We start from the raw sequence: 25,981 nt of genomic DNA, 5'->3' as shown, positions 1-25,981 counted from the left end.
TATTCTGTAACTTCTTAACAATACATTGGCTACATTGTAGTGAGAAAATTTAGGGCAGCAACATACCATCTATTAAACCAAGTCTATTTTTAACTCAGGAATGCTATGCAGACAAAAGTTCCTATGACACAGTAGAGGCAGATTCTAGTGGACTTCTGAAGCATTGAAAAAGTGGGGTTTTTTATACTCTTGCAAATTGTAACCTTTTTCCTTGTGCAAAGCAGGATACTACCATTTGGCACACTGGGATTAGGAATTCTCCACTAACCGTAGGAATCTTTCATATAGGTGTCCTGAAGCCACAGAGAATATATTTAGTACATCATCTTTATCCTGTTTCACATCTTCATTCTTTTGTCCTCCTGTGAATCCCCTGAAAGGAAAGCCATGGTTATATGAAGGACAAGATAGGAAGGGCCAGCTCTATAGGAAAGGCTGCAAATACAGAAAATGGCTACAGTTTTGGTTTAATACACTTGGTCTGTGGGCTTTTGGTGTCATTCCCTGCTGACCAGGGCATCTTCCCCAAGGCAGAGTGTTGTGCACATGGACAGGGAAGGTCCAAGAGCTCACAGATGAACACCTTTTGATTGAGAGAGCACTGGCTGAGGTGCAGCTCCTGGGAAGGAACAATGTTTTCAGGCTCCCAAGTAGCAGGGGGAGTAAGGGAAGGTAAAAGCAGGTGCAAAGCAGGAATCCAGATCTCTAGAAACAGAGGAGTCCAATGAATGACAGCCCTAAATTCAGGCAGTCTTAACAGACAGCTGTGGAATTTCACAGACATAATGGTATTGCCAAATAGTTGTCCAGTTTCAAGAGACTTGCAGGTTATCATTTAATTAGTTTTACCATTTGAGAGATTCCCAAAATCCAGATTCATTCTCATTGGTGCCATCACTTAGTAGATCTTCATTCATCATATCAAACTTTTTCTGAACCTGTGAAGCATAACATGGCTTTAGTGAGTGGAACCACATATTGGGCAAATAGCTATGGAATGTTATCCTGACACTGGTTCTGTTTTTACCCACTTGAATTACATCCCATGAGCTGACAGGTAACCTAAGCTGTCTGGGAAAACAGCTCAGTAATGAACTGACTTTTTCCTAAGGGATAAAAAGGAGCTTTTAGACACCATGTTAGTCTGGACAGTTAAAATGCTTTTCTAAGAGGTGTTTAGTGAGCAACTTCGATGATGGCGACTGGCAAAGAAAATCCTTCAAGGAAACCAACACCTCCCCACTCCTCAAAAAAACCCTGAAAAATCAACACACCAATTCCACCACTCTCTGAGTGGTACAATTGGCCACTGAGACTCCAAAGCAGCTACACAGACAAGACAGTGAATGGGGAGAACATCCCAATATTAGTCCAGCACAAGTAAATGGTGTCAGGTGTGAACTGGCTGCCATCACTTATCCAGCAGTCATTCTCCTTAAACTTCTCAGCTATGGCATTACCTGATAGGCAACCCAAAGAGACAGGAGATTAGTAATTTACCATTTTTTTCTTTTTTAAAATGTATTCACCTAGTGTGTGTCAGAGTGACAGAAAATGTCTTGCCAAATGAATAAAATTTATCTGTAACAGATAAAATGCTGGCTCAATGGACATGCTGAATGTTTATTACTAGACATATACAGGACATACAAAACTGCTTTTTCTTGAAGTTATAAGCACAACTGAGTCAGGAAAATGTGAGTATTACTGTATCTCAGGGATGTACACAAGGAACAGGACTTACATGACATTCTCTCCTGTATCAAAAACTCAAATCAAGTCTACAGATGACGCTCTCTACTCCCGACACTGTGACGTGAGCTGTGTGCACACTGCCTTAAGTGCATGCTTGTGGGAATGGAGCATCAGGCCTTAATCCAAGTTTCTCCCCCACTGTTGGTCAAACAGTCTTCTTTAAGAGCATCCCTAGTTTTTAAACTCACCTTCACTTTAATAATTTTGCTCTTGAAGTTATTGAGAACAACAATAACTTCATTCACTTCAGGCGGAGAGTCTGTGCCATCGTGGCTGAAAACAGAGCAAGATACTGACTTTTACTACAAAGCAGAAATACATTCTTTATTTCTTCTGCTCATTTTTATACATGTATTAAGGCTCAGCATTGCAAAATGGGTTTGAGACATGATAAAGAAACAAATACATCTATTTGAACACACTTAATGGGGTTTTAAATTAATTAATTTCACCTTGCATAACATATGTTCAGCATGAAATGTAATTTGCTGTTTAATTTGCTGTTCGGGTCACCACACTTTGGGAACCATTAAATTCACATATTACAATGCCTACCTACTTCTGAAGTTTCACAAAAAAATGACTGAAGTATTCTTATCCTGACCTACCTGTAGATCCTGTAAATATCTTCAGATCTGCCTTTTCTCAGTCTTAGAGTCCATGCACCAGGATTGGCTTTTAACTGGAAGTAGCCCTGTAAAGTGAAAAGAATATTTGGCAGTTTCCAGAAAATGCAAATGCAGAAAAATTAGCTTTAAAGTTACGTGTTTTGACTCACTGTTTTATATCTAAAATGTTATTTGCAAGCCCATTGATTAACATAACCCTAAGGCTTTAAACCCAGAGAACAGGAGAAAAGCCCCAGAAATTATTCCATTCAAAACTGTTGGGTTTTCCCTAAGAGACAAAAGCTTGAAAAGGTCTGGCATTATTTTTTAGATGAAAGTCTCCATTGCCCTGACAGGAACAGTGCAAACCCAAAGTCTTTTCCTGCAAAAGGTTGCCCTCATCAAGGAGTGAGGGAATTTCAAAACACTGATTTGTAATTATACAACAAAATCTAAAGGAATTCTGAAGCTCTACAGAGTGGTATTTCATCTACAGCAGGAAGCAGTACCACAATTTACACATTACAAGATACCTCTTCTACAGAGCTTAAAAAATTACAAGTGAAATTCAAATATTGTGTTCAATTCCTTTTAAGCTTCAGATTCCAGATCTGAGTATTTTCCTCTGTGATTTAGATCATTACACCTATAGAAGACACAAGCAACTGTAGAGATGCTCTAGTGCCCCATTCAGTTTTGTACCATGGCTTCAAATGCTTGCAGGTCCTATGTGAGCCAGTCTGGTTTAAAAAGAAAATTTAAAAATATTTTTAAAAAAGCACAGGGTGTGTTCCTGGTCTCCTCATGCCCACACACAGTACAAACACTGAGCTGAGCAAGAGGAGTCCCAGCTACAGCACCATATCCTGTGCTACAGACACTTTGGTAGAGCTAATTAGGAAAAGGACACACCTGAGCCATTAAGCTCTACTGCCCAATATAATCAGACAATATGATGTCATGTAAAATAAGGGACATCTTTCTTTCTACAGTAAGAAATACTGCATCATTCTAGGATATACTCTGACTAAGAAAAGGCACAAATTGAAAATGAGTAAAAATTCTAAAAGAAATATTTTGCACCGGTGAATATTTTTTCCTTGTTTTTATTTTAATTCATTTAAATAAATGTAATACCTTTAAAAAATTTGAAGATTTAAAAAAAAAAACCAAAAAACACAAGAGGTGATTTACTTCAGTTTTTCACTAACATTACATAACAAGAAAATATTCCAGTGGCTACCTTCCTCTGCTGTAATTTCAGTCCAGTACCCCTCTCATGGCCCAGGGTGAGAACAGACACATCCCTTATGCAGTGACATTACAAAAGCAGCTGCAGGGAACAATCATACACTTCGATTTCCAGCACCTTTTCTCAACTAAAATAAGCAAATCCCATTCTTTCCCACTTGTTTTATTTTCTACAATGTCAACTATTCTTGCTGACTCTCTCCATTTATGCCATAGATCTGAAGAAATGGGTCCCAAAACGAGACAGCCTGAGGCTCACAGCACCAGAGTGGATGGCTTAAGGAGTACCCTGTCTCAGGAAAACAACTGTCTGAGCTTCCCTTAGGAATATTGGCAGCATTTAAAGATATTCCAGAGACCCTTCTCAGCCAGCTGAAGGGAAAGGAGCACATCTTGGAAAAGGTGAGAGAGAGAGTACAAAGCTTCAGACATCAGTGTGAGGAGTGATGTGGTTCTGATGTATTTGCAAGCAGCTGTGGAGTGCAAGATACACCAGACACCCACAGCCACATGCTAGAGAACAGCCAGTGGTTAATGGCAGTGGCTGTGCTGACTGGATGAACACCAGTTAGCTGCTGCCAGCTCCAGCAGAACACTTACCAAGTTGGCCATAACGATGGTATCAACGATGACAGGGCTGGTTGAAGTCCCCAGTGTGAACTGGAGTCCCCGAGGTGGCTGCCCAGTTGTAATGTCATAGCAGTGTCCTTCCAGCAGCAGGTACTCCAGTTCATACTCTGCAGCTACAACACTGTCCACCTGTAAGGAGCAGATACTGCTGACTGCAGCACTAGCTCTAAAGTGCTGACTTTTAGTCATTCAGGTACTCTCTACAATAGCCAGAGTCATTAAAAAACAATTTTACCAGAGTAATTTTATTATTAGACAAATACCTAGAAAGCCTCAAAGAGCTAAGCTCCTTCAAGTGACAAACTTCACACAAATATTAAGAGTGGCCCAGACCAAAAGAATTTGAATCTCAACATATGCTAGGATAAGAAAAGGGGAGGATTGTTGCTCTATTCCACAACTTTTTTTTTTTAACATTTACTGGAGAATGTAGTTGGCATATCATAAAAAGTATATGATGGGATCCAGGATTTTGACTGTAAATCTCTTTAAAGCTGGTTTCACCTACTATTAGCCATCTGAAATAAACACTTTGTTTTGCTCTGCATTACCCTTACAATGTACTAGGGTACTGTCAGGAAACACCCATGCCTTTCTTTCTACACTGAACAAAGGTGGCAAGGAAAGAGAAAAGAAAATATAAAACAACAAGAAAAAAAGAAAAAAAAACCCACAACCCCAAAAGACTTGGGTCCCTACCAGGCCAAATTCAGATGTAGCCTGAGGACAGTACATAAGCAGAATGTTAGTTTAATCCCACAAAGCATCTCCTCTCATTGCACATCCAAAATGACAGTTTAATTGCTACAGCACCAACAGACTGCACATTGGGAACTGGAAATGGTGCACCTGCAAAAGTAAAGCTGCTGTTTATTTGGAAGCTCAGGAGTGCACTTTGAATGCCTGAAGCATTTAATTGCCCTCTCTCTCAGGCTTTCAATTAAACTAAGGGGCAGGCATGGAAATCAAAGGCTTGACATGTAATACCAGTGGTTCATTTATGGCTTTACAGTTAGGTTAAGAGATGAAAAGCAAAAACTCCTAAACCAAAACACACTAAACCAAAACCCAAACCATAAAACACACACCAAATTTCCTAGATTTCTGACTAACTAGTACAGGATTAGGAATACCAGATATACCACAATACCATACCATACTCCCAAACAATATCAGAGAGAGGCAGAAGAGGGGACTAGTAACACAGTGATCAGTGAGAAGGGGACCCACATTTGTAATGCCCACGAGGCTGTAAAGACTGCCACTTTTCCAGAGGCCTGTTTGTAAAGGCTCTGACAATCTCATTACACATACAGCAGACAGGCTTTTCCTTATTTCTCCCTCTGTATGTGGGGCAGCACTGCCCAGATCCACAGTCTAACAGTCTGACTCTAGGTCTGTTTAAGCAGCAGAAAGCTCCTGAACCTACAGCCACTGAGTGGATTTCTGCTGCATGATTTTACTGCTGCATTGATACTGGATGTCCTTCTATCAACCACAGGAGTCTTTGCCAGTTAACAAAAACTGTGAAAATAAGTAGCTAAAACCAGCTTGGTGGCTTCTAGGAGCAAGGGAAAGGACCTGCTTCAAGACTAGGGTGTTTTTGAACCTCTGGGTCAGGCATCCATGAGTAATTGAGAACAGCAATCTTGCTGTCGAGGAGCTTATGCTTCCCCTCCTAGAAAATCTTTAGAGGTCTGCAAATGCAGTAATATCCACAGCTGTATGTTTATTGGCAATTTAAAATTCTGCATTTCTTTCCCATAAAAAAATAAGCCCTGGAAAAACACAACCATTTAAATGCAGTAGGAACATGATGATTTCTCTTACCTCCTCTAAGAAAATATTGTCAAGGTCATACGGGGTTCTAACAGACTCCACCATCCAACTCTCAGGAGTATTTAAGTTCAGAGTGAACAGTGGAGACTGGGGCATATCTAAAAACTTGGCAATTGGTCCTGGAGCAAAGTTATTCTCTGCTGTGAAAGAAATCTCTGGCTCCAAAACATAGCGGTAAAAGCTGAAATTTCAGAAAGAAAATGTTAGAATATGTATCTGCCAAAATTTGCTAATATTTCACTCTCATTCTATTTGCAGATGGCATCAGCTTTCCCTGACCTCTAATGTCTCCAAGGCTTTGTCCAAAGTAACACAGGTTGTGTTAACCTTAGGATAGGTCAGAATTTCTGTCTTGAAGGACCAAAGAAGACTGTGCAAGACTCAACCATTAAGATTAGTAAGTTATTTAATTTTATATAAATATAAAAAAAAATTAAAAGCACCCAACTTGTAAAACAGCAGAATTACTTCATGCCATCCACAAATTCCCAGATTCTCTGTGGGAAATGAGGCTATTACATAAATGAGCTCAAAGCAGTTATGGGACTGTTGACCATGCTTCTGTGCTTGCACATTCCAACAGGTTTCTCTCTCTCTCCACCCCCCTTCTGTCATGGAACTGCTTACCTTTTCAGTGGCATGTCAGAAAGTTTAGACTGGCAGTTCATAAACACTCTCAGGTTCATATTTATCAATTGGTTCAAAACCTAAAGTAAGGAGAAAGAGACATCCCTTAAAAGGCTAATGAGGAGAGCTGACCACTGTTTTATAGACAGGACCTCAGGGTGGCATGTTACATGCTCATTCCCAATCCTCCCTCCTTGTGATTTGCTTTACCACCCCTCCCCCTCCTTTTTAATTGGTGTTTTTAAGAACAGTTACCTGCTCCTCATATTTCAGGCATTCTTTTTGGCATGCTGAGACCTTCCTCAAGAACATAGTCACTGCAAACTAAGCTGTTAGAGTAGTGAAGCTAAAAGCTCTCTGGACAATACCTGAGCATGATCTTGTTAGTGCATAGTGCAGCCTCATTAGTATTTCCACTGATAAATGTACTGTGAAACTCAGACACACTATTAGAAGGCCACTGGTCACCACACAGTCAAAGAGGAAGACAAACATTCCAAAATGACAGAATTTGACATTGCTTACAACCCTGCCTACATACCAAAAGTAATGGAGCAAGTCTTTGAGCATCTCTGGTCACGGGATCAACAACAGCCACAACATCAAAGTATGTCTCCCCCTCTTTTGGTCTCAGTTTAACTGCACTAAACGGAAGAAAATACAATTTTGAAGTACCAAACATATGGATAAACACCTGATAAACACCTGAAATGCATAACAACCCACTGCTGTCCATTCCATTCTGAACTGAAATTACTTCCTAAATGCTGTGCACCTTCTGAAACTAGAGAAAAAAATAGGCATATACATGTTTATAGATAGGTAGATAAAATTAATTTCTGGAATCTTCCTGAAAACTCTTGAGGACTTTCCTATTGCTATTTAGTTTTGGGGGTTTTTTTAATTAAATGCAACACAGAACAATGGGAAAGTTAAAAGACACAGAAAAGAATTGTTCAGCAATTCTATACCTGTATCGTTCTTCAAAAAAATGATACTCAATCCTTGCCTCTCCTTTTGGCTGAGCAGAAAGAAGAGCATCCACTTTCATTACCAAGTCACTTGCCCTGAAAAGAAGGAAAAGAAAAAGGCTTGCAGATAACCAAAAAAATGCCTGTACTTATCACATTTGTGCCAGGCTGCAGCAAAAGAGAAGGCAAACAGAACCCAGATACCCAAACATTTCTACTACCTCTCTACAGAGGCTCTGAAGAAGCAAACATATTTAAGGGTTAACCCACAGCAATTTAAACTGGTTGCAGCCTTGTTACTGAATATACCAAAGGATTTAACTCTAACAAATATAGAACAGCTGTTTTTTAGGGGTCAATCACGTTACAGCCACTGTATTCCCAATCTTCCCCGACCACTCAGACCTGAAAGCCATTCAGATCAAACCCTTGTTTCAGTGCTCTTCCCATCTTACACTGCAACTCTGAGCACCAGAAAGCAATCCTGTAAGTGGAGAAATTTTTGAGAGGGGTCCTATCACAAAAGATAATTACTTTTGACTACTTCTTCCTTTTTAGTATTCCTGTAAATTTTCAGTCTAGTATTTTAAGAATATATTCAATCTTAAAGGTGTAAAACCTCTTGAAAGTTCAATGAGAATTGATTTGTACATCACACCTTTGCCAAGAAGCAAAACTGTAACCTACAGGTCTCTCAGCTTTTCCTGAATTGACTGTCTCAGAGATTTACAGTGAGAGCTGTTTGAATTGTTCATACCAAACTCACAAGCCTGGTGAATTCCACTAAATTCCACAGTGCTTTCCAGTGCAGCAGATAATTTCAAGTTTTTGAAAAACCCTGGCAGCATTCAAATAAACAAAAGGAAACCCCAAACCCATTGCTCTGTCCAAAACAAGCCTATGTTCAAACTATGCCCTCTTCCACCACCCCAACAGCCAATGGATGCAGAAGTGCTTGGAATACTGTTAAAACCTGTTCTGCTGGGATCCAGAATCACACAACATTTCTGCAAAACAGACTTCATGTTTAACTTACTTGACCAGCCCTTAACAGTCAAGCAGCATCACAGAAAAATGTGATGGTAGAAATGTATGGTAGAAACCATCTCCACAGCTGTGTGCTCCCACACACAAACATGCACCTACAGGGGCCTCCTGTTCTTCTGAACTTCAACATGACTTTCTTTTGATTAGTTCTTGATTACTCTGCTTTGTGCAGTAACTGTCTAGAGCTTTCCTTTCTTTATCTCTGTCTCTTTTTCCAGTGTTTCTCTTTGAAGTTAAACACAGTTTACAGGATTCCTGTAGTACTGATGGGGAAATGTATTACTAAAATAATGTTTAAGTTGATAGGCCAAGCAGCACTTAAATGAATTGCAAATCAGATTCAGAAATTCATGTTATCAAGAGTCCCAGCACTTCTCTGTGAGCCTCCTTATGTTTACTTACAGATCTTCTTCAAATCCCAGCTGCTGAATCTGAGATTTGATTTTCTGTCCCGATGTCTTTAGTATGATATTTTCAAGGAGATGAAAATCATCCTGATTGAACATCTCTCCATCCTCTAATGGGCCAATAATCTACAAAAAAAAAGAGCAGAATCAGCATTATTAGGTAAAGGCTACAGTGAAAAAAATTTCAAAGATGTAGTAAATAAATACTCCAGCCCAGTCTTAGTGGAAGCCAACTGTTTAGGCTGGTATTAATGTCAGTGGCAGCAGAGTTTAACAGGTAAATCTAATTATTTAGAGCCAAGAGTCCCAGACTAAGGCATAAAACACACACTTAAAATTTTCACTGGGTCAAGCACATTAAATTATACATGAAGTACTACATCTGGAAGGGGCAGTAGAATACCAGGCCAATTCTCATAGTCCAGCAAGACTCCAGCAAATCTCCCTCCTCTAGCCTTCAGAAGCCTAAAAGCTACCTAGACAAGTCTTGCTATTTTGCTAATGAGAAAAATAGAATACAACAACTCATCACCTGAGATTTTTAACCCATTTAAATATACAGCAACCACTGGGACCTGCAAGGGTTTTTTCCTAACTAGAAACAGATTACAAAAGAAAACCCAATGCTGTACACAGCTGGGTTTCATTATTTACAGTGAAATACTATTGTAACATCATCTACCTCATCTCAGACAAACTATAGTAAAAACAGATGGTAGAAAAGACCAAGGCACCTGGGTCAGGGCAAAATACAGCATCATTTTGCCCAGTAAACTGAAGCAGCATAATCTGGCAAACTTATCATCCCCTTCTACCCCTGGACTCAATTCACTGCCAGCATGAAAGCAACTTTGTTATTGAGAGACCTGAATTTGTACCCAACACCAACAACTAACTGCTCACAGTAAAAAGAAAAGGGCACACAGATGTGAACAAATCAAACTGGAAGTGGTCCTAAAGAGTGCTGAGACCTAAAAAAGGCTGACACTCCTGTGTCTGAGCCCCAGACTCTGCTGCTCAGGATCTGCTTCTTTCTCATATGTGGAGTATCTCTCTTACTGTCTGTTGATCATCTCACCCGTCCATTGCTGATCACAGCCCTCTGCCCCTTCTTCAGCTTTAGAACATCTCTGCAATAAATGGCATGGGACAGAACAAAATCCACCTTGGGAGATTCAAAGGCTTCTTTGAAAATATTGGTATCCATACCCTAAAAGAAAAGAATACTTGACATTGAAATAGGAAGAAAACTAGACCTCTGCACACTTCTTAAAAGACACCTTTTTGTTTCCATTGAAGAACATCTTCATATCTTGCTAAAATTGATCCCTGGCCCCCTTTACTTTGTGGTCTTAAACCTAGTTCTTGCTTGTCACCTTCACAGTATCCCAACTTCTGCTGCAAAGGGCCACAGCTACTTAGATGAGTTCCAATCTTCCCAACTTTTCAAAATCTACTTTGAGAAATGCACTTGTATTTTTTTCCCAGCCTTAAAAGAAGATATTATTCTCTTAACCACCCAAGAAACAGCTGACTCACTTAAACAGATCCCTGCACCCATGCTCCTTTTCACTTTTCCAAGTTATGTAGCTTTGATGTGTGTGAGAATTTACTTTACGTTTAGATGGATTGTTATATTTAGGTAAGCCCTTCAGAGAGTAAAAAAACAAACTAGCAAACCCAACAGTGTTACTTTTCTCTGCTCCCACACCTTCTGCATATGAATAAACTACACTATAAAATTCATTTGAGGAACAAGCAAAGCACCCTCCCCATGCAAATGCCAACAGATGTGCCTACCCCAACAGCAAATTCCAAGATGTCAGCTCCTGCCTCCAGTGCCTTCACAGTTTCTTCTTTTGCCATCTTGGTGATGAAGTTCTTGGCATTATTTGAGGTTTGTGTCTGCAAAGCTGCCCATATGGCTTTAGCTACAATGGTATTCTGGCTGTTGGGGTCTTCACTCGGATTATTAATCATGCTAATTCGAACATTATTGCTGGATTTCTGTGTTTAACAAAACAGGTAATGTGAAAGTTTAACATTTCAGATGTAACAAATATGTAATAGACACCACAGCAAAAGCTTTGCCTTTCTTAACCAGAATACCAGATTCCAAATTGGGTAAATAACAGCACAGGGTTAAAATGATGAATTAACTAATGCAACATCAAGCATTTAGCTTACATAGAGGCACCACTGTGACAGCAATCTTCTAGATAACCCTGTGCTACCTAAGAGATCCAGGACTATGGCCACCACTCAGAGTCTGGCAAACCAATGATTTAGCTGTAAGCTAAACACATTTTTGTGTTTCAATCATCCTCCCAGAACCAGTGGGATGGAGCAGAGAGCAATGCCCATGTTCATCTCCAAACCAAAACACAGATATTTCAGTTTAATTCCACAGGCTTAAAAGAACATTTATTGTGTTGGCATAGTGCCAAGAGGCCATTCTCTTCCAGCTTAAGATCAGCAGTGTTCCAGTCCCTACAAAAAAAGATGAGGCTGGAAATTGGAGACCCTGCAGGGAGAACCAGTCTCTCCAGGTCATACCACAGGAAGGTGCACAACTTGTGTTTTACAAGCCTCTACCAAGTGCTTTGTTAGCACTGCTAACCCACTCCAATGAAAACATTACCTACCTGATGTTTAATGGCATCATACAACAATTGCCTCCCTGAAGGTTTATCAAAATCACCAACAATCCAAAAAGTAACTGGTCTAACAAAGGAATCATCTGCAATTATTACAAAAAAAAAAAAAAAAAGGAGAAATTTGAGGGTGAAGGGAAGGAAAACTTCATTTTTTTCCTCATTTGGAGGTAAACTATGACACACATGCAAAGACTTCAAAAAAAGTAAAATTCCATAAGAAAGCTACAGATGAACCAAAGCCATGAAGCCTGGCAAGACAAAATTAATAGCATTGGTATATTAGTCTTTATTAGGTCATTCAGAAAACCCATGTGGGACAGCATGCATTGCTCTTTCTAAGATGGACTCTTTTAGTATTTTTGTTTGTTTGTTACCTTTTCAATTGCAAATTATAAAGAAACATATATATAACTTGCAGATTCCAGCTGGGGCTGGAATCCAACAGACACACCACTTCTCTGTATGGAAGCTGTTAGTTTACAAAATCAGTTTTGTATAAAGACAAAAGTGCTGCAGCAATCACGCATTTCAACAGCTTCCTTCACTGCCTGCTGGTTCTAAAGCCAGTGTTATAAAGGAACCAGAAAATTCCCAGAATAATATAAGAAATGCCAAAGCATGAGTTACCATAGATCTCCTTGGAAGACATTCCTGGTCAAAGAGCAGAAAGGAAAGGGAAAAAGGAGAGACACATTAATAATCTGATGGTAATCCCAATGTGAATCAAGAAGCTGCAGTGCTGTACTGGGCATAACTGAATCACTACAGTTCAGCTCCTACAGCAACAAGTTTGTGCTAATTTTATTGGAAGAAGCTTTGACTTTTTCTTCCCCTCAAACAGATGGATGCTTGATTTTCATGCTACAGCATTAGTTATACTACATATTACCAGTTTCATACTGTAGGGTGAGGGCATCACTCTGAAGACTGTTTACAAACGCTGCCATGCCACTGTGCTGTTGTCTTCCCTTTTTAAAACCAGCAAGGCAGTGCTCTATCAGTGCTGGTGCTGAGCCAGCAACACATATAACTTCTCTACTACTTTAGAAAATAAACGTGGTACAGCATTACTGTAATCAGAGAGCAGTTATTAAATATCTTAAGTGGCAGAAGAGGCAGTGACCAAAAAACGTCAAGCCATGGAATTGCAAATTAGTGCACTTTCCAACAAGGTGTGGATTTAATTAATGCTCTACACAAGAAACTTGTTCAAATCCAAGTGACTGAACATGAATGAAAGAGCAGGTACAAGACAGAAAGAGCAATGGGAGCATTTCAGGTAATGCAAACGGATGGCAGTGGCTGGAGACAGTACCATGGAAACTTGGGAGAGTCTAGTAAAGACAAGAGCCAGGAACAGGAGGAACTGGGTCAAATGACAGCAACTGATTTCTGGTATCTAACTGAAATGGATATAGGAAATACCTGATGATGTCTGGTTAGACCTGATTAGGCTCTGCACTACGTCTGTGCATGCATTTCCTACTCTTGAGAGGTACAGCCGAGTTTTTAACATTTTTATGTGCAACTGTGACAATGCTGCCATTGGAAAAGCAATGCATGCACTGGAGCAATAAAAACAGCACTGACCACATTAGGTGATGTCTTTTATAACAGGCAGTTAGAATTTTCTTCTGAATCCATGTAACTTTTAGCAATTTTGAATTATGAGACAGAGACCTAAAACCCCTTTTATATTTTTCTAGTCATTTGCTTACACTGCTGCATTTCTGGGGGTCACCTGCAGTATAGCAAGAGCAGTTTGGGTGGGACTTCATTATTCAGTAAATGGTTGGGCTGGGTTTAGAGAGGGGAACATTCTTGGTCGATGTAGATGTCATGTCTTATAAAAAAATCTTTAACAGACTGTGCTGTTACCCACAGGCCTGACAAGGCTCTGTGTGTGAAGAACTGCACATATGCTTGGAAACACACATAAAAGCAGATTTGGATTCAGAATCCACCACAGATGTTACCTTTCTTTGTTAAGTAGGTCATGCTGTTTGCAACAGCAGCTGTCTTATCTTTAGAATCCAATGTGGTAAATCGAGCAAAGTCATCCACAAAATAGTTATCTGAGGGAGAGAACAAGTATTAGATGCCAAAGCAACTACCACATGTAAAATGAAAATAAAATCACTGCTATTACCAGAACATTAAGAACACATCCCATTTTGCTTCTTGTGATACTGCTGATGTCTCATTTTCACTGTTAATATATAGGCTGAGAAATTAATTTTGCTGTCTCACAAGTTACATTAATAACTACATTGCATATTTGATAGGCAGAAGTCAGCTGAAAGAATTGCCCAAGTGTCACTTAGTTGGCATTAGCATATGTAAATAATATACACTGAAAAATCCACTGTGTCACTATTTTTCAAGCAACTCAAAAAAGGCACGTGTAATGTCACTGTATTGCAGTCACTGTATTGGGTGTTCAAACATTTAGCAATGGAACATTTTGCTAAATCTGAAGTAATTCCAGAGATGACTGTCAACCCTGCTCAAAAAAAGGTCAGAACTAAGAAACAATCTGATGCTTTATGCATCATATGACTGTTCTTGGCCTTTTGCAGCATTACTAATTTCTCAACTTCACCTTAACCCCTTAAGGTCTGTATAAAATCAAAACAAATTCCCATTTTGAAAATCAGTAGACATTTAATGTTGTACATAACATCTGCCCTGCACCAGGGCTGGGCCATCGCTGGGGGTGCTGTTAATGCTTTGTCCCTAGAGTTTTCCACTGCAACAACAAGTCTTTCACTCAGACATTTCAGGTTTAACACAATTAAAAGCATCCCTTACTCATTCCTGTCAGATCTAGGTACTCTCTGTCAGACCTTAGGATTCTTGAGTTAATTCTTGGAACAACATTAGGCTGGTTCATGATATACTCAACCACATCTTGGTCATTAGATAGTTCACCCTGAAGGAAAGAAGAAAGAAGCATTATTTGTTACTTCCCATAAAAAATTGCCTTACATAACTTTTTAAAAAAAAAAGCCAAAAGCAATTATGAAAGTTAAGTTGTCTTGTATAATATGTAGCCAGGGACTTGTGAATCTGTTTTGCCAAACCTAGTTTCTCTCAAGCCACAGCCAACCTCAGCACCCACCAGGTATACAGCTCGCTGGAAGATGCTTGTGGTTTCCAGGATTTTGTGCATGGTCATGGTTTCCAGGTCATCAGGATCCAGCTGATCTTTTGGGAAAGGCATTCCATTGAACAGCACCACAGGGAGAGGGCCTACACCTGTTTGCTCATAGTAAGCCCTTGCTGCCTAAAGACAGAAACAGAAGCAGCTTTAGCACGTCAGCCATTTGCCACAAAGGATCCTAAGAAGCTGTGCAATACCCACAGGTCTGTTCTAAACACACCCAGGATCCTTACAGCTTCTGTTAGATACAAAGTTAATTTGACGCAGTGTGTAAGACACTTTCTGTATCTTACATGCACAAGACGTCCTTGACTTTCAGAGTTTCAAAGCAAAAAAAGTTACTCCATGATACAGAAGTGCAAAATACTCCATTAAGTTCATCTTGTAAGTTAATTCCAATGAGCATTTCCTGGTAGTAGCAAAAGATGCACAACAGGAAACATGACTTTGCCTGTGGAAGCAAATGCAATGCAAGCAGTGATAGCTGTAACGTGAGACAGGGTAGAGAATTTTTGTATTTTTTTAAGAATGTGTTTCTTAAGCCTGTAAGAAGACAGTTACTTGTGAGGCAGGGAGTTATTCTGTCAAGACAAATTTCCCTGTTTCACGTCACCACTGCAAAATGCACTGTCATTGAGTGATACCCTGTTAGAAGTTAACTGGGTTCTGCTGGTTAGAGGTTCTGGTTGAGGCCTCTCCTGTCATACAGAAATGCCTGTCTTACTTTCACAGATTTTCATTTCCTTAAAATGTTTTTCTCTTCACTGTCCTACACTGGAAGAGCCATATGCACATGAGCCTATTTGCTGTAACCCTGACTGCATTCCTTACATTTACAGATGTAGGCAGCATCACGTGTGTTACAGAGCTACTGGAGACAGTATTTTCATTTGTTTTAGAACAACAAAAAGCAAGAACCATCCCACTATAGAACTTCAAATCAAATCTGCTTCATCTCACATATAACTGGTTCAATAGTGATTTGCCCTCCTAATTTTCACCATACAGAAAAGCATCAGCCCTAAAAATGACTTCAAGAATTATTTGCAGAAATTTGTTGGATGTCTTGCTATAGAAAAGTCATTTTGAATTCATAATCATGGCTTTATCTCACACAGTATTCAAACACTGATACAGAAGCCCCACACTGATCCCTCCCAATGTTAAGCCTCTTGGTTTTTTCTTGAGTCATTCCATCACCTTGATTTTTTTGCAAACACTTTTAAGCTCTACTGAAGTCTGCATTCTGTAATGAAAGCATGACTTATGAGTCACAAGAAAGCTATCTTGGTTCTTTACATAGAGATTTTTTAAATATATATATTACATTATATGTATTATGTATATTACACAAAGCTTGTGCTGAACATAAACAGTAAAGTATTACTAGAAGTCCCCAATGTGGTAACAAAATAGTTACCTGGTTGGTAAGAGAACTGGATCAAGAAATTGCATGTAATTATATTTTCAAAACTGTTGCAGCAAAAGAAGTGGAAAAAAAAGCTCTATTTCATGAATTCTTACCTTTCTGTTTTGATCATAGGCAGAATCAATTCCCAGAATGCTGTTGACTTCCACATAAGGATACTGTTTCTCAAGAACACTAACAACATGTTCCACTTTGAGCTGATCTCCTGTTTTTACTTTGTTATATATCTGAAAGGGGAATACAAGTTTACAGCTGCAACTGTAGAGCCTCTGTCCTTATCAAAGGTAAGCTGACTTTGTCACCTGTATTACATTAGTTATAATAAGGCATTAACAGCCAGACTGCAAAACTTATATTTATCAGCTGCAACAGCTCCTAAGCACTTGTAGCCCTTATAAGTTTCTTGCTATACCTTGTAGTCATCATCAGTGAGATTGGAAGAAGGTAAATATATATTTCTTTAAATAATAACTTGTATCTTTAGTTAGAAAAGGTATCTGAGGAGGGAAAATAGTGCTCTGGGGAAAAAAGCCTCAAATAAAGCATATCCAAGGAGCTACCTTCCCTTCAGAACTTGGGATATGCTTATGAACAATACAACCTCATATGTAAAGCAGGTAACTCTTTCCCTCTTGAAGGCACAAGATTTTACTTTGAGCTACAAATACATACCCAAAATAAAAAGAATAAAAGTAACTGTCTTTAAGTAACCACCAATTTAATATCACAGTATGCCCCAGCTTGCCAATCTGCACAAGTATCAAGCCACAGGTGAAATTAATTTACCAGCACCTGTATTGCCCTTTAATGGGGCAAAGGTATGCAGCTGGAACCGTTCAAACCAAATTATAACAGTGAAGGGATGATGCAGCTCAGAACTCACAGACAGAATGAGCAAAGGGACAGGACCAGAAAAACGTGCCAAAGTGTTAAGTGTCACAAGGAAACCCAGTCTCACTTGTTAAAGTTAGGTCAGAAGCACATTACAAGGACACATGTAATCTGTGGCACCAGTATTTGGAGATACTCTGCATGCTAACCAAGCCAAAGAACAATTCCTTCCATCATCTACATATTAGCCCATTAACATCATCTTACGTACATGGAAAATACTAAAACACTAATTTCTCTTTTAAATTAATACTTACAGACATGACAGTCTGAAAAGCATAATTGTTGTCCATTTCTTGTGCCACATAATTGTATGTCCTAAGGAGGGCAACACCGGGATCCTGAAGTCCATCAACGTCCTCGGAGTCATTAACTACAAAGACCAGTCCTATCCTGCAATCACACAAATTCTCAGGCTATCAATCTATTACACAAATGAAGAATTGACTCTTCATACAACTGCTGGCTATGATCTTCATCTTAGACACAGGCTTTTACTAGAATAGCCTGGGAACACGTTGAGCAGAGTGGCCAGGAATCAAACTTAGGACATAAAATCTGTAACAAGTCCATCAGAATCTTGCTTTTCACCCTTCTCTCATCCAAAACTTTAAATTTCTTTTGGACTGTTACAGAAACTGAACTCTGTTTTGCTAGTAGAGAAAGTTATATTCAAAAAATATACACATCCTTCCAATACAAGGCATGTAACATTTCTGCTGTGTCCTAGAAATGAAAATTTTACAACTGCAGAAGTCACATGAATAAAACTGATGTAAAAAAGCCCCAAACATTAAAACACAGCAATTACCTCAGCGGGACGTGGTTACCAAAGAACATTTCTGCCACATTCAGTAGTTCTGCTGTGGTCTCATGAGTAGGATCTACTATCAGCACCTGTATACAAACAGCAAGTGAGAAGTTTCCATTCCCTTAAGAATTCAAGAAGGGGTTTTGACCAAAGATCACTTTATTTATGTCTCAGTGCAGAATTAGCATCAGGCCTACTTTATTTGCTGCCAGGGAGATGAGACTCATTAGATAAGAGGCTCTTCCAAAGTGTCTAAGTCCACGATCTACAGTACCCAGTCTAACCAACTCCTTTAACCAGAGGAGACAGGACTCCTTACATACTTGATACCTTTACCTCAGCATAGCCTGGCACTGGCTCCTGCCTCTGCCTGCACACAGATCCACCCCTTCCCACATGCCTGGGAGACAGGCATTTGTCAGAACTGAGCAACACTTGCTCTGCTTAGTGTCCTGGAGAGCCAGTGTTGCCAAGATGTTCTCTGCTGTCCCAACCCAGACAGAACTGGGCCGTTCAGACTGCATGTAGGGCCCTTCAGACTGCATGTAGGGCCCTTCATTCATGCAACTGTTGTCTTATAATTTAAAAATCTCTGTTAAAAGTATTGAACTCCAGAGAAAAAGGTAACACATCAGTGCTCCCACAGCTTCAGATGGTTCAAGTCCCTATTTTCCCCTAATCAGAGTTATTTTTTTCCATAAGGCCACTTTGCCACATGACAAGGGTTACAGTGTACAATTTGCAAACTCTTCATCAGATCTAAGTTTAAGTAATTTACCTACAGACTAAAAGGACACCTAGGACTAAGCTGAGGGCTGTTGACCATTTATTCAACTCTTGGTACATGAATGCTTTCTAACAAACAACTGTAGTTGGTCTTACCTCTGCTAAGAAGACAACAGTTAACAAATTTGACAGATTTCAGTAACCAACTTCAGGTATTATGACAAAGTTGCAACACACCAAATTGTTATTTATCAGATGATAATTTTGTCCATTGACAAAACAACTCCTGGCATCTAATAGATGCCAGAGAATCATGCTCAGTAATCTCTGAATCTCAGCCATAACTTACTAATATGAGGAGAACAAAACCTGTTAGAAAAGCATCCTCTCTCTCAAGCTATTTAAGTGACAGGGAATCCAGTGTGTATGTGAGGAAAGCTGCAAAAGCTGATGTTCCTGCTCTTGAGGAAACAAAATGCACATTTCATCTAGTCAGATTATTACTTACAAAATTATGGAAGTTCTTTCTAATTTGTCTGATCACACCAGGAAATGTGGGACGCAGCAGTTCTTGCACACTGGAGGGCCAGGAATTATACCGACTATCAACTTCAAGATTGTTGATCCACTAAGAAAAAGTAAAGGCATTTAAGTGATTGACAATCCTCCTGCTCTGGTCTGAGACTAAAATATTTCCCAATCAGACACTATATTGAGAACTGTATAATTAAGCAACAATTTCATACTCACTGAAATTGCAGGACTTCTGATGTCCACAGCATAGTCAGAATCTGAAGGCTGGATATTCAACTTCAGAACGTTGTGTAAGGAAAGCCCCTCAATTCCTAAGCTGTGCAGGCCCTCCATAACACGGGCTTCATTGCGCAGCACATCAATCAAGCTGCAAGGAAAAGCAAAATGGGGTTAAATTTTAATGCTACAGCAAATAACTTGCTCTTACCCTAAGGGTTAACAGATGAAAGGTACAAACAAGTCTGTCGTGTCCAGGCATTAGCTCTTATTTATCACCTGTTTCTTATTATCATGAGAAACTTGAGATCTTAATCTGGTTAAACTTGAGAACTTAAATCTATTCAATTCATATTTCTAGGGAAAAATATTTTAAATCAGGATAACTAATCCATTTTATATATATATATGTATATATGTGTGTGTATGTGTGTGTAATTTCAATTCTTTATTATTGAAACACATCTTGCCAAAGATACAGGGTGGTTTCCAGATGAAAAATTTACAGTGGTTTATCCTTTGAGAATCGGTCTGCTGTCTTCAGAATAAATCTGGATGCTGACAGTCTGAGAGACCAAAATCTTGCTAGTCACAGCACATGTCAAAAGAACAGCACAAAGGTGACTTCCCATTCCAATCTTCAAGGGTATTCCACATTTCACATTTGATTTTTTTGTTGGAAATGCACTTGAATAAGACAAGGAACCACGATTTGCTTTTTACAGTACTTACTAATCAAACCTAGTCTAGATTATGAAGCAGGTTCAAAACTGTCTAAATAACTTTATCATTCATGCACAAACAGGATGCAAGTTTCTAAACAGGATACAATTACTGTGAAAAACAAAACATTCCTACCTAAATATGTCCTGAGTGTCTAAATCAATAAGTAGTCCATTGATGAACAGGGCAGAATCTCCTGGTTGCAATCCTAATGTTCCTTTGAAATACTAAAAAGAAGCAGGAAGCCATTAGAAGAGTGCTCTGCACAGAAAATACTATAAGAGTTTAACATGGTTTTTTTCCAATACATCTTGACTTGCAGTATCAGTTACAAAGTTCTATTTAGAGGCATGATGAACACTGAAGGAGAAACATTGTATTTGGATATTTTACAACACTACTATCATGAAGACTGTGAGCAAAGCAAACAGAGGATAACAAAAGTACCACTTGAAGTACCAAGAACAGGAAAGTAGCTTCTAATCAGAAAAAAAAAATCTACATTTTTGTATTAAATAAGGCTCCCAAAGAAAAGCTGAGTGTTAAATTGTATCTTTCTGTGGATAAGTACATAGTAAACTCTAACATAATAGTAGCAGTGAACTTAACTAGCAAATAACACCCACACAAAGTGAGTAGTGCAAAGAACAGCTCTGAAGGGCAGGGTTAGATATAGCCTGGTCTGGATCTATTAGCCCAGGTATTCTCTGAATAAAAATGAATCCACAAAATCATGGGTTTACTTGTGGGCCAGAGTCTGATCTGACACATAACAGAAGGCCACCAGGTAGCTTTAGCTTGGACTTCCATCCTATACTTTGTCTCTTCCAGAACCACATGGGACAAGAGTGTCAAACCCCATCCTTTCTCTTCTGATTTTATCACTACTGAACAGCAAGGCATTTCTCTCTCAGAACAGGAGTCTCAGGGGACTTGTAAGTAGCTCTGCATTTACTACTAGACTCACCAAATATCACTGATTAGATGTCTAAACAATACATGTGTACTTAACATACAGTGTCTTTTTTCTAATAATACCAAATGAGACTGAAATGTGTGAATAGAGCAATGTAGCTCATATAGCAAACCCTGCTGTTTGACTTTTTTTCATTACTATCTTAAAATTTTTGTTTTGCACTCCATCCAGACCACACTACCTGGCATATTTTAATTGCACAAAGTTCTGTACAAAAGCCTGTACAAAATTCCCAAGTGGTTGGTGGTTTTTTCAGTGCTTTGCTAATGCCAAGTACAGAACTGAGCTGTCTGAAACACTTCTGCAAATACAGAGCCTACTCAGTGACCTCCAGAGGCCCCTCATGACCTGGGGGGGGTTTAAGGTGCTGTTTCAAAGCACATCTAGACTTAGCTTGTAAATTCTATCCCTTCACTAGTTTCACTCTCAAAGCACCAACACTGGAACCATTTCCTCCACACAGTATGAATCATTCTAAAGCCACGGCAGGTTTTGAATTTATTCTGTGACTTCCTAGTGATCACTGATACATACAGATATCTAAGCATCATGTCAAATTGGATAACCAGAAATAATTTTCTTCTGCCTCCTTAAAACTGTACAAAGATGCTCAATATAGCTGCTTTTCAAGCAATAAATTTCTAACAAGAGAAGTATTTTCATATTTGAGCAAAGAAGCTTAGTTATGTTCCTCATCCACGTTTGGAAATCCACCACTTCTTCACTTCCCATACTATACAGTTGTGTGTGAAAACACTGGGTCATATTCTTGAGCAACATGTAAACATAGGTGCAAAGGCACTATGTTACTTTCTGGACACATTACCTTTTGGTTCTCTTCAATTTCTGCTCTGAGTTCCGAAGAAACAACTGTTTTTGTTATGGCTCTACAAAAATAAAAACATCATGCTATGAATCATCTTCCTGTTTATCTACTGGACAGATATCTACTTATCCTACCTTTTGTACCTTACATATTAAGAAAATTAACCTTCTAGTGTAAAGAGATGCAGCAAGAAGCAGTTGCACTTGGTGATACCATTAAATAGTAGGATGCAGCGTTTTTCTTACACTGTATAATCCAGCAGCACAAAAATGTTAACCACATGCCAATGCCCAGTGTCTAATTTCACATTACCCATAATATAAGTGTGCAGCTGACAAAAATGTAAAGATGGAGGCTGTCAACAGAAAATAGGGGATTTTACTCCTTGTGGTAGGCTCCCATTCCTTTCCTTACTTTGAATCTGGTGATTGCATCATCACAGAGTGGGCAAGTACAGCCCATAGATCAGACTGAAAACACAGTAAGATGCAATGCCTGCCTTAAGAAACTCTAAACAGCACCTTAATATCAGGTAATGGGAAATAAGACCAGAAATCAGTTTCTTTTTACTCTCATCTCAGGTAAATCTCCACCTACTCAAAAAGGAGGAGTTTCTATGATATTATCTTCACAATCCAGGCAATGGAATTTATCAAGAGAAATATATCTCTAGACTGGCTGGCCATGCCAGATCATTACTGAATTTTTTGAGACTGATTTGAATATGTTAAAGACAGTCACTGACAAAGTGCAAAAGCCAGTGGAATTGCACATCAGCCTCTGACATGAGAATGACTGGGCTGTCTGGCAAAGTGGAGCCCAGAAGAAAAGTGGGACCCTGTGAATAAATAAATGTTAAGGCCACCAAACAGAAAAACCAGCCAATAAATTCTTGATGACTACATACAACAGGTTTAGACACATTTCACAATAAAACAGCATGGGGAATTCTGGCAAATTTTCTACCAGTCCACATCAGCTGCCATCCAAGAAAAACACCATAAAATCCTCTTTGTAACCGTAGGCTGAAGAACTTCCCAGCATAAACATTCCCCTGTGTTTGCTTCCAGTTAAATGAAAGTCAGAATTAACCCAACCAATGCTGCTTGTCTCAGGTCCTGCTCAGGAAAAGGAGAGTAATAAAACTTTCTAGGAGTCAAAATTAAAGTTACCTGGCCTTTGTAGGAAAGTTCTGACTAAGATCTTTCATGACCATCAGAGCATCCACAGGAGGAGCAGTCAAAATGCGAGCAGCAGTTTGAAAACTCAAATCTTAGAAGTGAAAAAACAGAAGTCAAGAACTCAAAACTGAAAACAAGGCAATGCAGAGACATCTTAACTTTAGCTTTCAACTTTTTTGCATGTTGCCTAAGAAAATTCACTTTCTATCTGCACCTATAGATACTTCTTCTAAACTCATCCTCTTTGTATTCAGCTACTGTGTGTTGCCTTGAAGTAAGCAACCCTTTCCAACAGAACCAGTGTATGCTGCCACAGGTTGCTTCAGTGAGTCCAGACCAGCACTCTTTTTTTCTCTGGCTGAGGTGGGAGGATCTGCCCTTCCACTGGATATAGGTAGATTCCCTGTGGCTACAACATACATTCAGCCTTTAGAATTACTCTTTTTGAGAGGATGAAAAGCCTTTTCACAGGCCTTTACAGATGTTTTCCAGGGAATGAGGCCAGAGTGGCATATAATTGATTTTGAAATACAGTTTTCCTCTGGTCTTGAGAAATCTCAATATTTCACATCAAAAATGTGCTTACAGAAAGAAACTTTACATTCCTTTCTTTTCTGCATTCAGCAGTCAGTTTAAGAGCAAGTAGCTTACTGTACTTAACAATACAGAAAACAATCCTCAGGTCAGAAGTCCTGTGAAACAATCCTAAAAGCTATTTCAACAGGACTCCACCAAAAAAAGGCACTATAAAAACACAAGCATTTTCCAAGTGAGACTGAATGCAGGAATTTACAGTCAAACTCTGTCAACTGTACAAAACCACTAACAACCCTGATTGTGTAGAACACCAGAAAACATAATTTACACTGAGTTTTTGTAGACCATAACTGAAAGCCTTTATCCAGATTACCTTGTAGCTGCCATACTTTCAAAGGTGCCATTTCATTGGTACTTTCCACGAGGTGTTTTCTGAGCTCTTTCAGCTCTTCTGACAAATCAGGATACAGCTGCCTAAAAGGATACAAGGATCAAACAACTTCTGTGGTTTCCTATAAGAAAGTCTGCTGCTAATTTAAAGAAACTACCACATTAAAAAGGTAGGCTGCTAACACATACAGCAAACTCAGACATATAAAAAATAATAACAAAGCAAAAGACTGGCATTTCTGCAAAGAGTTTTTTGATATGACAAAGTCCAGCTGAGCTTTACCTTAGTTTTCCAAAGAGAAATCCTTGCACTTCATCAATAGGGTCATTTTCATCTATGACTGTAGCATTCACATCTGTGCCTGTGAACACACAGAGAACACCACTAGCACCAAGCTAGTCACAAAGAGAAAAGCAGGAACACCTGGGTTTTGTATGTGTATGTGCACACGTAAAGAAAAAGTATACACACAGATTACACTATCAAAATAGTTTTGGCAGATGCATGGGAGTTTGTAGAACAGAGACCAGAGCTCTATAAAAGCAGCAAAGGCAAAAAAACCACGCAGAATTCTAAGTTCTGTCTTCCCCAAAAAAAAAAAAAAAAACCAGGGACAGGGACAGGGACAGGGAACACATTCTGCTCTAGGGATAGATCAGTTAAAGCAAATTAAAGTAGAGAAACTGCTTTACACCTGCAGAGAAGTTGGCTATCTGGTAAAAAATTAGCTGCATTAGTTGGTGCCATTACTAAGATCTAGTCCAGGGCCATGACTCCAGCATTTCACAAAGACAAAAGACAAGTGCCATGGCAAAGACATGCTTCATCAGGAGCATGCTCCCAAAGGGGATTTCAGAGCTAAGGAAAGAAAAATATCTGCAATTCAGACATCCACAGCAAAACAAATATAAAATTACCTTGGCAAAATTAAAATGTTCACATTAAAATACTTAAAATAATAATTCACCTTTCACCTGGGTATCATCCTTGGCCTTATATTCTGTACTTTTAATAGCCAGTTCTACGCCATAGCCAGAGAGGTAAACCTTTTCTTTGCTGGGATTCTGTAAGGAAAAGCCAACAGTGTGATTTTGCCATCTTTGTTTTGATCCACAGATTAAAAGCTGCCACTTCCCAAAGCTAAGAAATCTCAGTCTGGTATTTCAGACACAACTGGTAGCAAGAAACAAACACAGTGAGTGACTCTGCAGTAACATACTCTAATAATTTTATTTCCTACTGTATTTCAACACACTTCTTGAAGTTCAGCAAGCAAGAATTATCTCTATGAACCAAAATACCACCAAAATCCACAAAGTAAAGAGGAACACAAAACAATGTTTTCAGGATTCAGTGTGTGAGCAAAGCAGAGGGATACAGACCCCTATCATCAAATCACATAGAGGGTGGAAAGGAACTTCAGCTGTGAAGTTCAAAAATGACATATTCACTGAAGAGTTACCACAGAGAATGACAAGAAATAAAATAATGACAAAAGACAGTGCATAATTACTTCTGCCTTTAATGAGAGGAACATGATCACTTTCTAAAAGTATTCTGAAGTATATAGGGGTCACATAACAGTACCAAGATCTAAAGTGTAATACACTGAATTTTGAATATAAGTACTCCTCCCAACACTGATAAACAGCTACTTCCTCTTATAAAAGGTAAGTGCTGTAGGCAATGTATGACTTTATTTTATTAAAAGTACAATATTAGAAGTGAACCAGCTGATGCCCTTTTTTTCTTTTCTTCCCCACATTCAAGCCTGACTGCTACACT

The 25,981-nt window shown here is 39.0% G+C and overlaps 1 protein-coding gene and 2 long non-coding RNA genes across 8 annotated transcripts in view; 2 read left to right on the top strand and 1 right to left on the bottom strand.

Moving 5' to 3' along the window:
• Positions 1–16,581, top strand: part of LOC138114966 (uncharacterized) — a 45,873-nt gene extending 29,292 nt beyond the window's left edge. Inside the window, exons 3-5 of the long non-coding RNA XR_011152891.1 lie at positions 3,831–4,016; positions 6,342–6,480; positions 16,499–16,581. This is a non-coding gene — a long non-coding RNA (uncharacterized lncRNA). The remainder of the gene's footprint in view (positions 1–3,830; positions 4,017–6,341; positions 6,481–16,498) is intronic.
• UGGT1 (UDP-glucose glycoprotein glucosyltransferase 1) overlaps positions 1–25,981 on the bottom strand; it is a 43,512-nt gene that overhangs the window by 7,710 nt on the left and 9,821 nt on the right. For 5 of the 6 annotated variants that reach the window (XM_069025008.1, XM_069025014.1, XM_069025010.1 and 2 more), the window contains 28 exons: positions 25,164–25,260; positions 24,479–24,557; positions 24,179–24,279; positions 23,260–23,359; positions 22,088–22,148; positions 20,421–20,512; positions 19,563–19,713; positions 19,321–19,440; positions 18,087–18,172; positions 17,533–17,668; positions 16,480–16,611; positions 14,914–15,078; positions 14,604–14,724; positions 13,769–13,867; positions 12,420–12,443; positions 11,781–11,875; positions 10,936–11,142; positions 10,214–10,345; positions 9,131–9,261; positions 7,682–7,777; positions 7,252–7,354; positions 6,711–6,790; positions 6,075–6,264; positions 4,215–4,373; positions 2,364–2,449; positions 1,944–2,028; positions 850–938; positions 269–373 (listed from right to left, as the gene is read on the bottom strand). In XM_069025008.1, the coding sequence (XP_068881109.1) occupies positions 269–373; positions 850–938; positions 1,944–2,028; positions 2,364–2,449; positions 4,215–4,373; positions 6,075–6,264; positions 6,711–6,790; positions 7,252–7,354; positions 7,682–7,777; positions 9,131–9,261; positions 10,214–10,345; positions 10,936–11,142; positions 11,781–11,875; positions 12,420–12,443; positions 13,769–13,867; positions 14,604–14,724; positions 14,914–15,078; positions 16,480–16,611; positions 17,533–17,668; positions 18,087–18,172; positions 19,321–19,440; positions 19,563–19,713; positions 20,421–20,512; positions 22,088–22,148; positions 23,260–23,359; positions 24,179–24,279; positions 24,479–24,557; positions 25,164–25,260 (3,122 nt within the window). The remainder of the gene's footprint in view (positions 1–268; positions 374–849; positions 939–1,943; positions 2,029–2,363; positions 2,450–4,214; positions 4,374–6,074; positions 6,265–6,710; positions 6,791–7,251; positions 7,355–7,681; positions 7,778–9,130; positions 9,262–10,213; positions 10,346–10,935; positions 11,143–11,780; positions 11,876–12,419; positions 12,444–13,768; positions 13,868–14,603; positions 14,725–14,913; positions 15,079–16,479; positions 16,612–17,532; positions 17,669–18,086; positions 18,173–19,320; positions 19,441–19,562; positions 19,714–20,420; positions 20,513–22,087; positions 22,149–23,259; positions 23,360–24,178; positions 24,280–24,478; positions 24,558–25,163; positions 25,261–25,981) is intronic. The other variant, XM_069025009.1, reaches the window with a different exon arrangement.
• LOC138114967 (uncharacterized) lies at positions 16,585–25,683 on the top strand. Its single transcript, XR_011152892.1, has 3 exons — positions 16,585–16,668; positions 21,117–21,220; positions 25,313–25,683. It is a non-coding gene; the product is annotated as an uncharacterized lncRNA (long non-coding RNA).

Source organism: Aphelocoma coerulescens, chromosome 9 (assembly GCF_041296385.1).
Source record: "Aphelocoma coerulescens isolate FSJ_1873_10779 chromosome 9, UR_Acoe_1.0, whole genome shotgun sequence".
Classification (NCBI taxonomy): Eukaryota; Metazoa; Chordata; class Aves; order Passeriformes; family Corvidae; genus Aphelocoma; species Aphelocoma coerulescens.
Note: the sequence above shows the minus strand (reverse complement) of the source record. Positions and strands in the feature narration are given on the sequence as shown.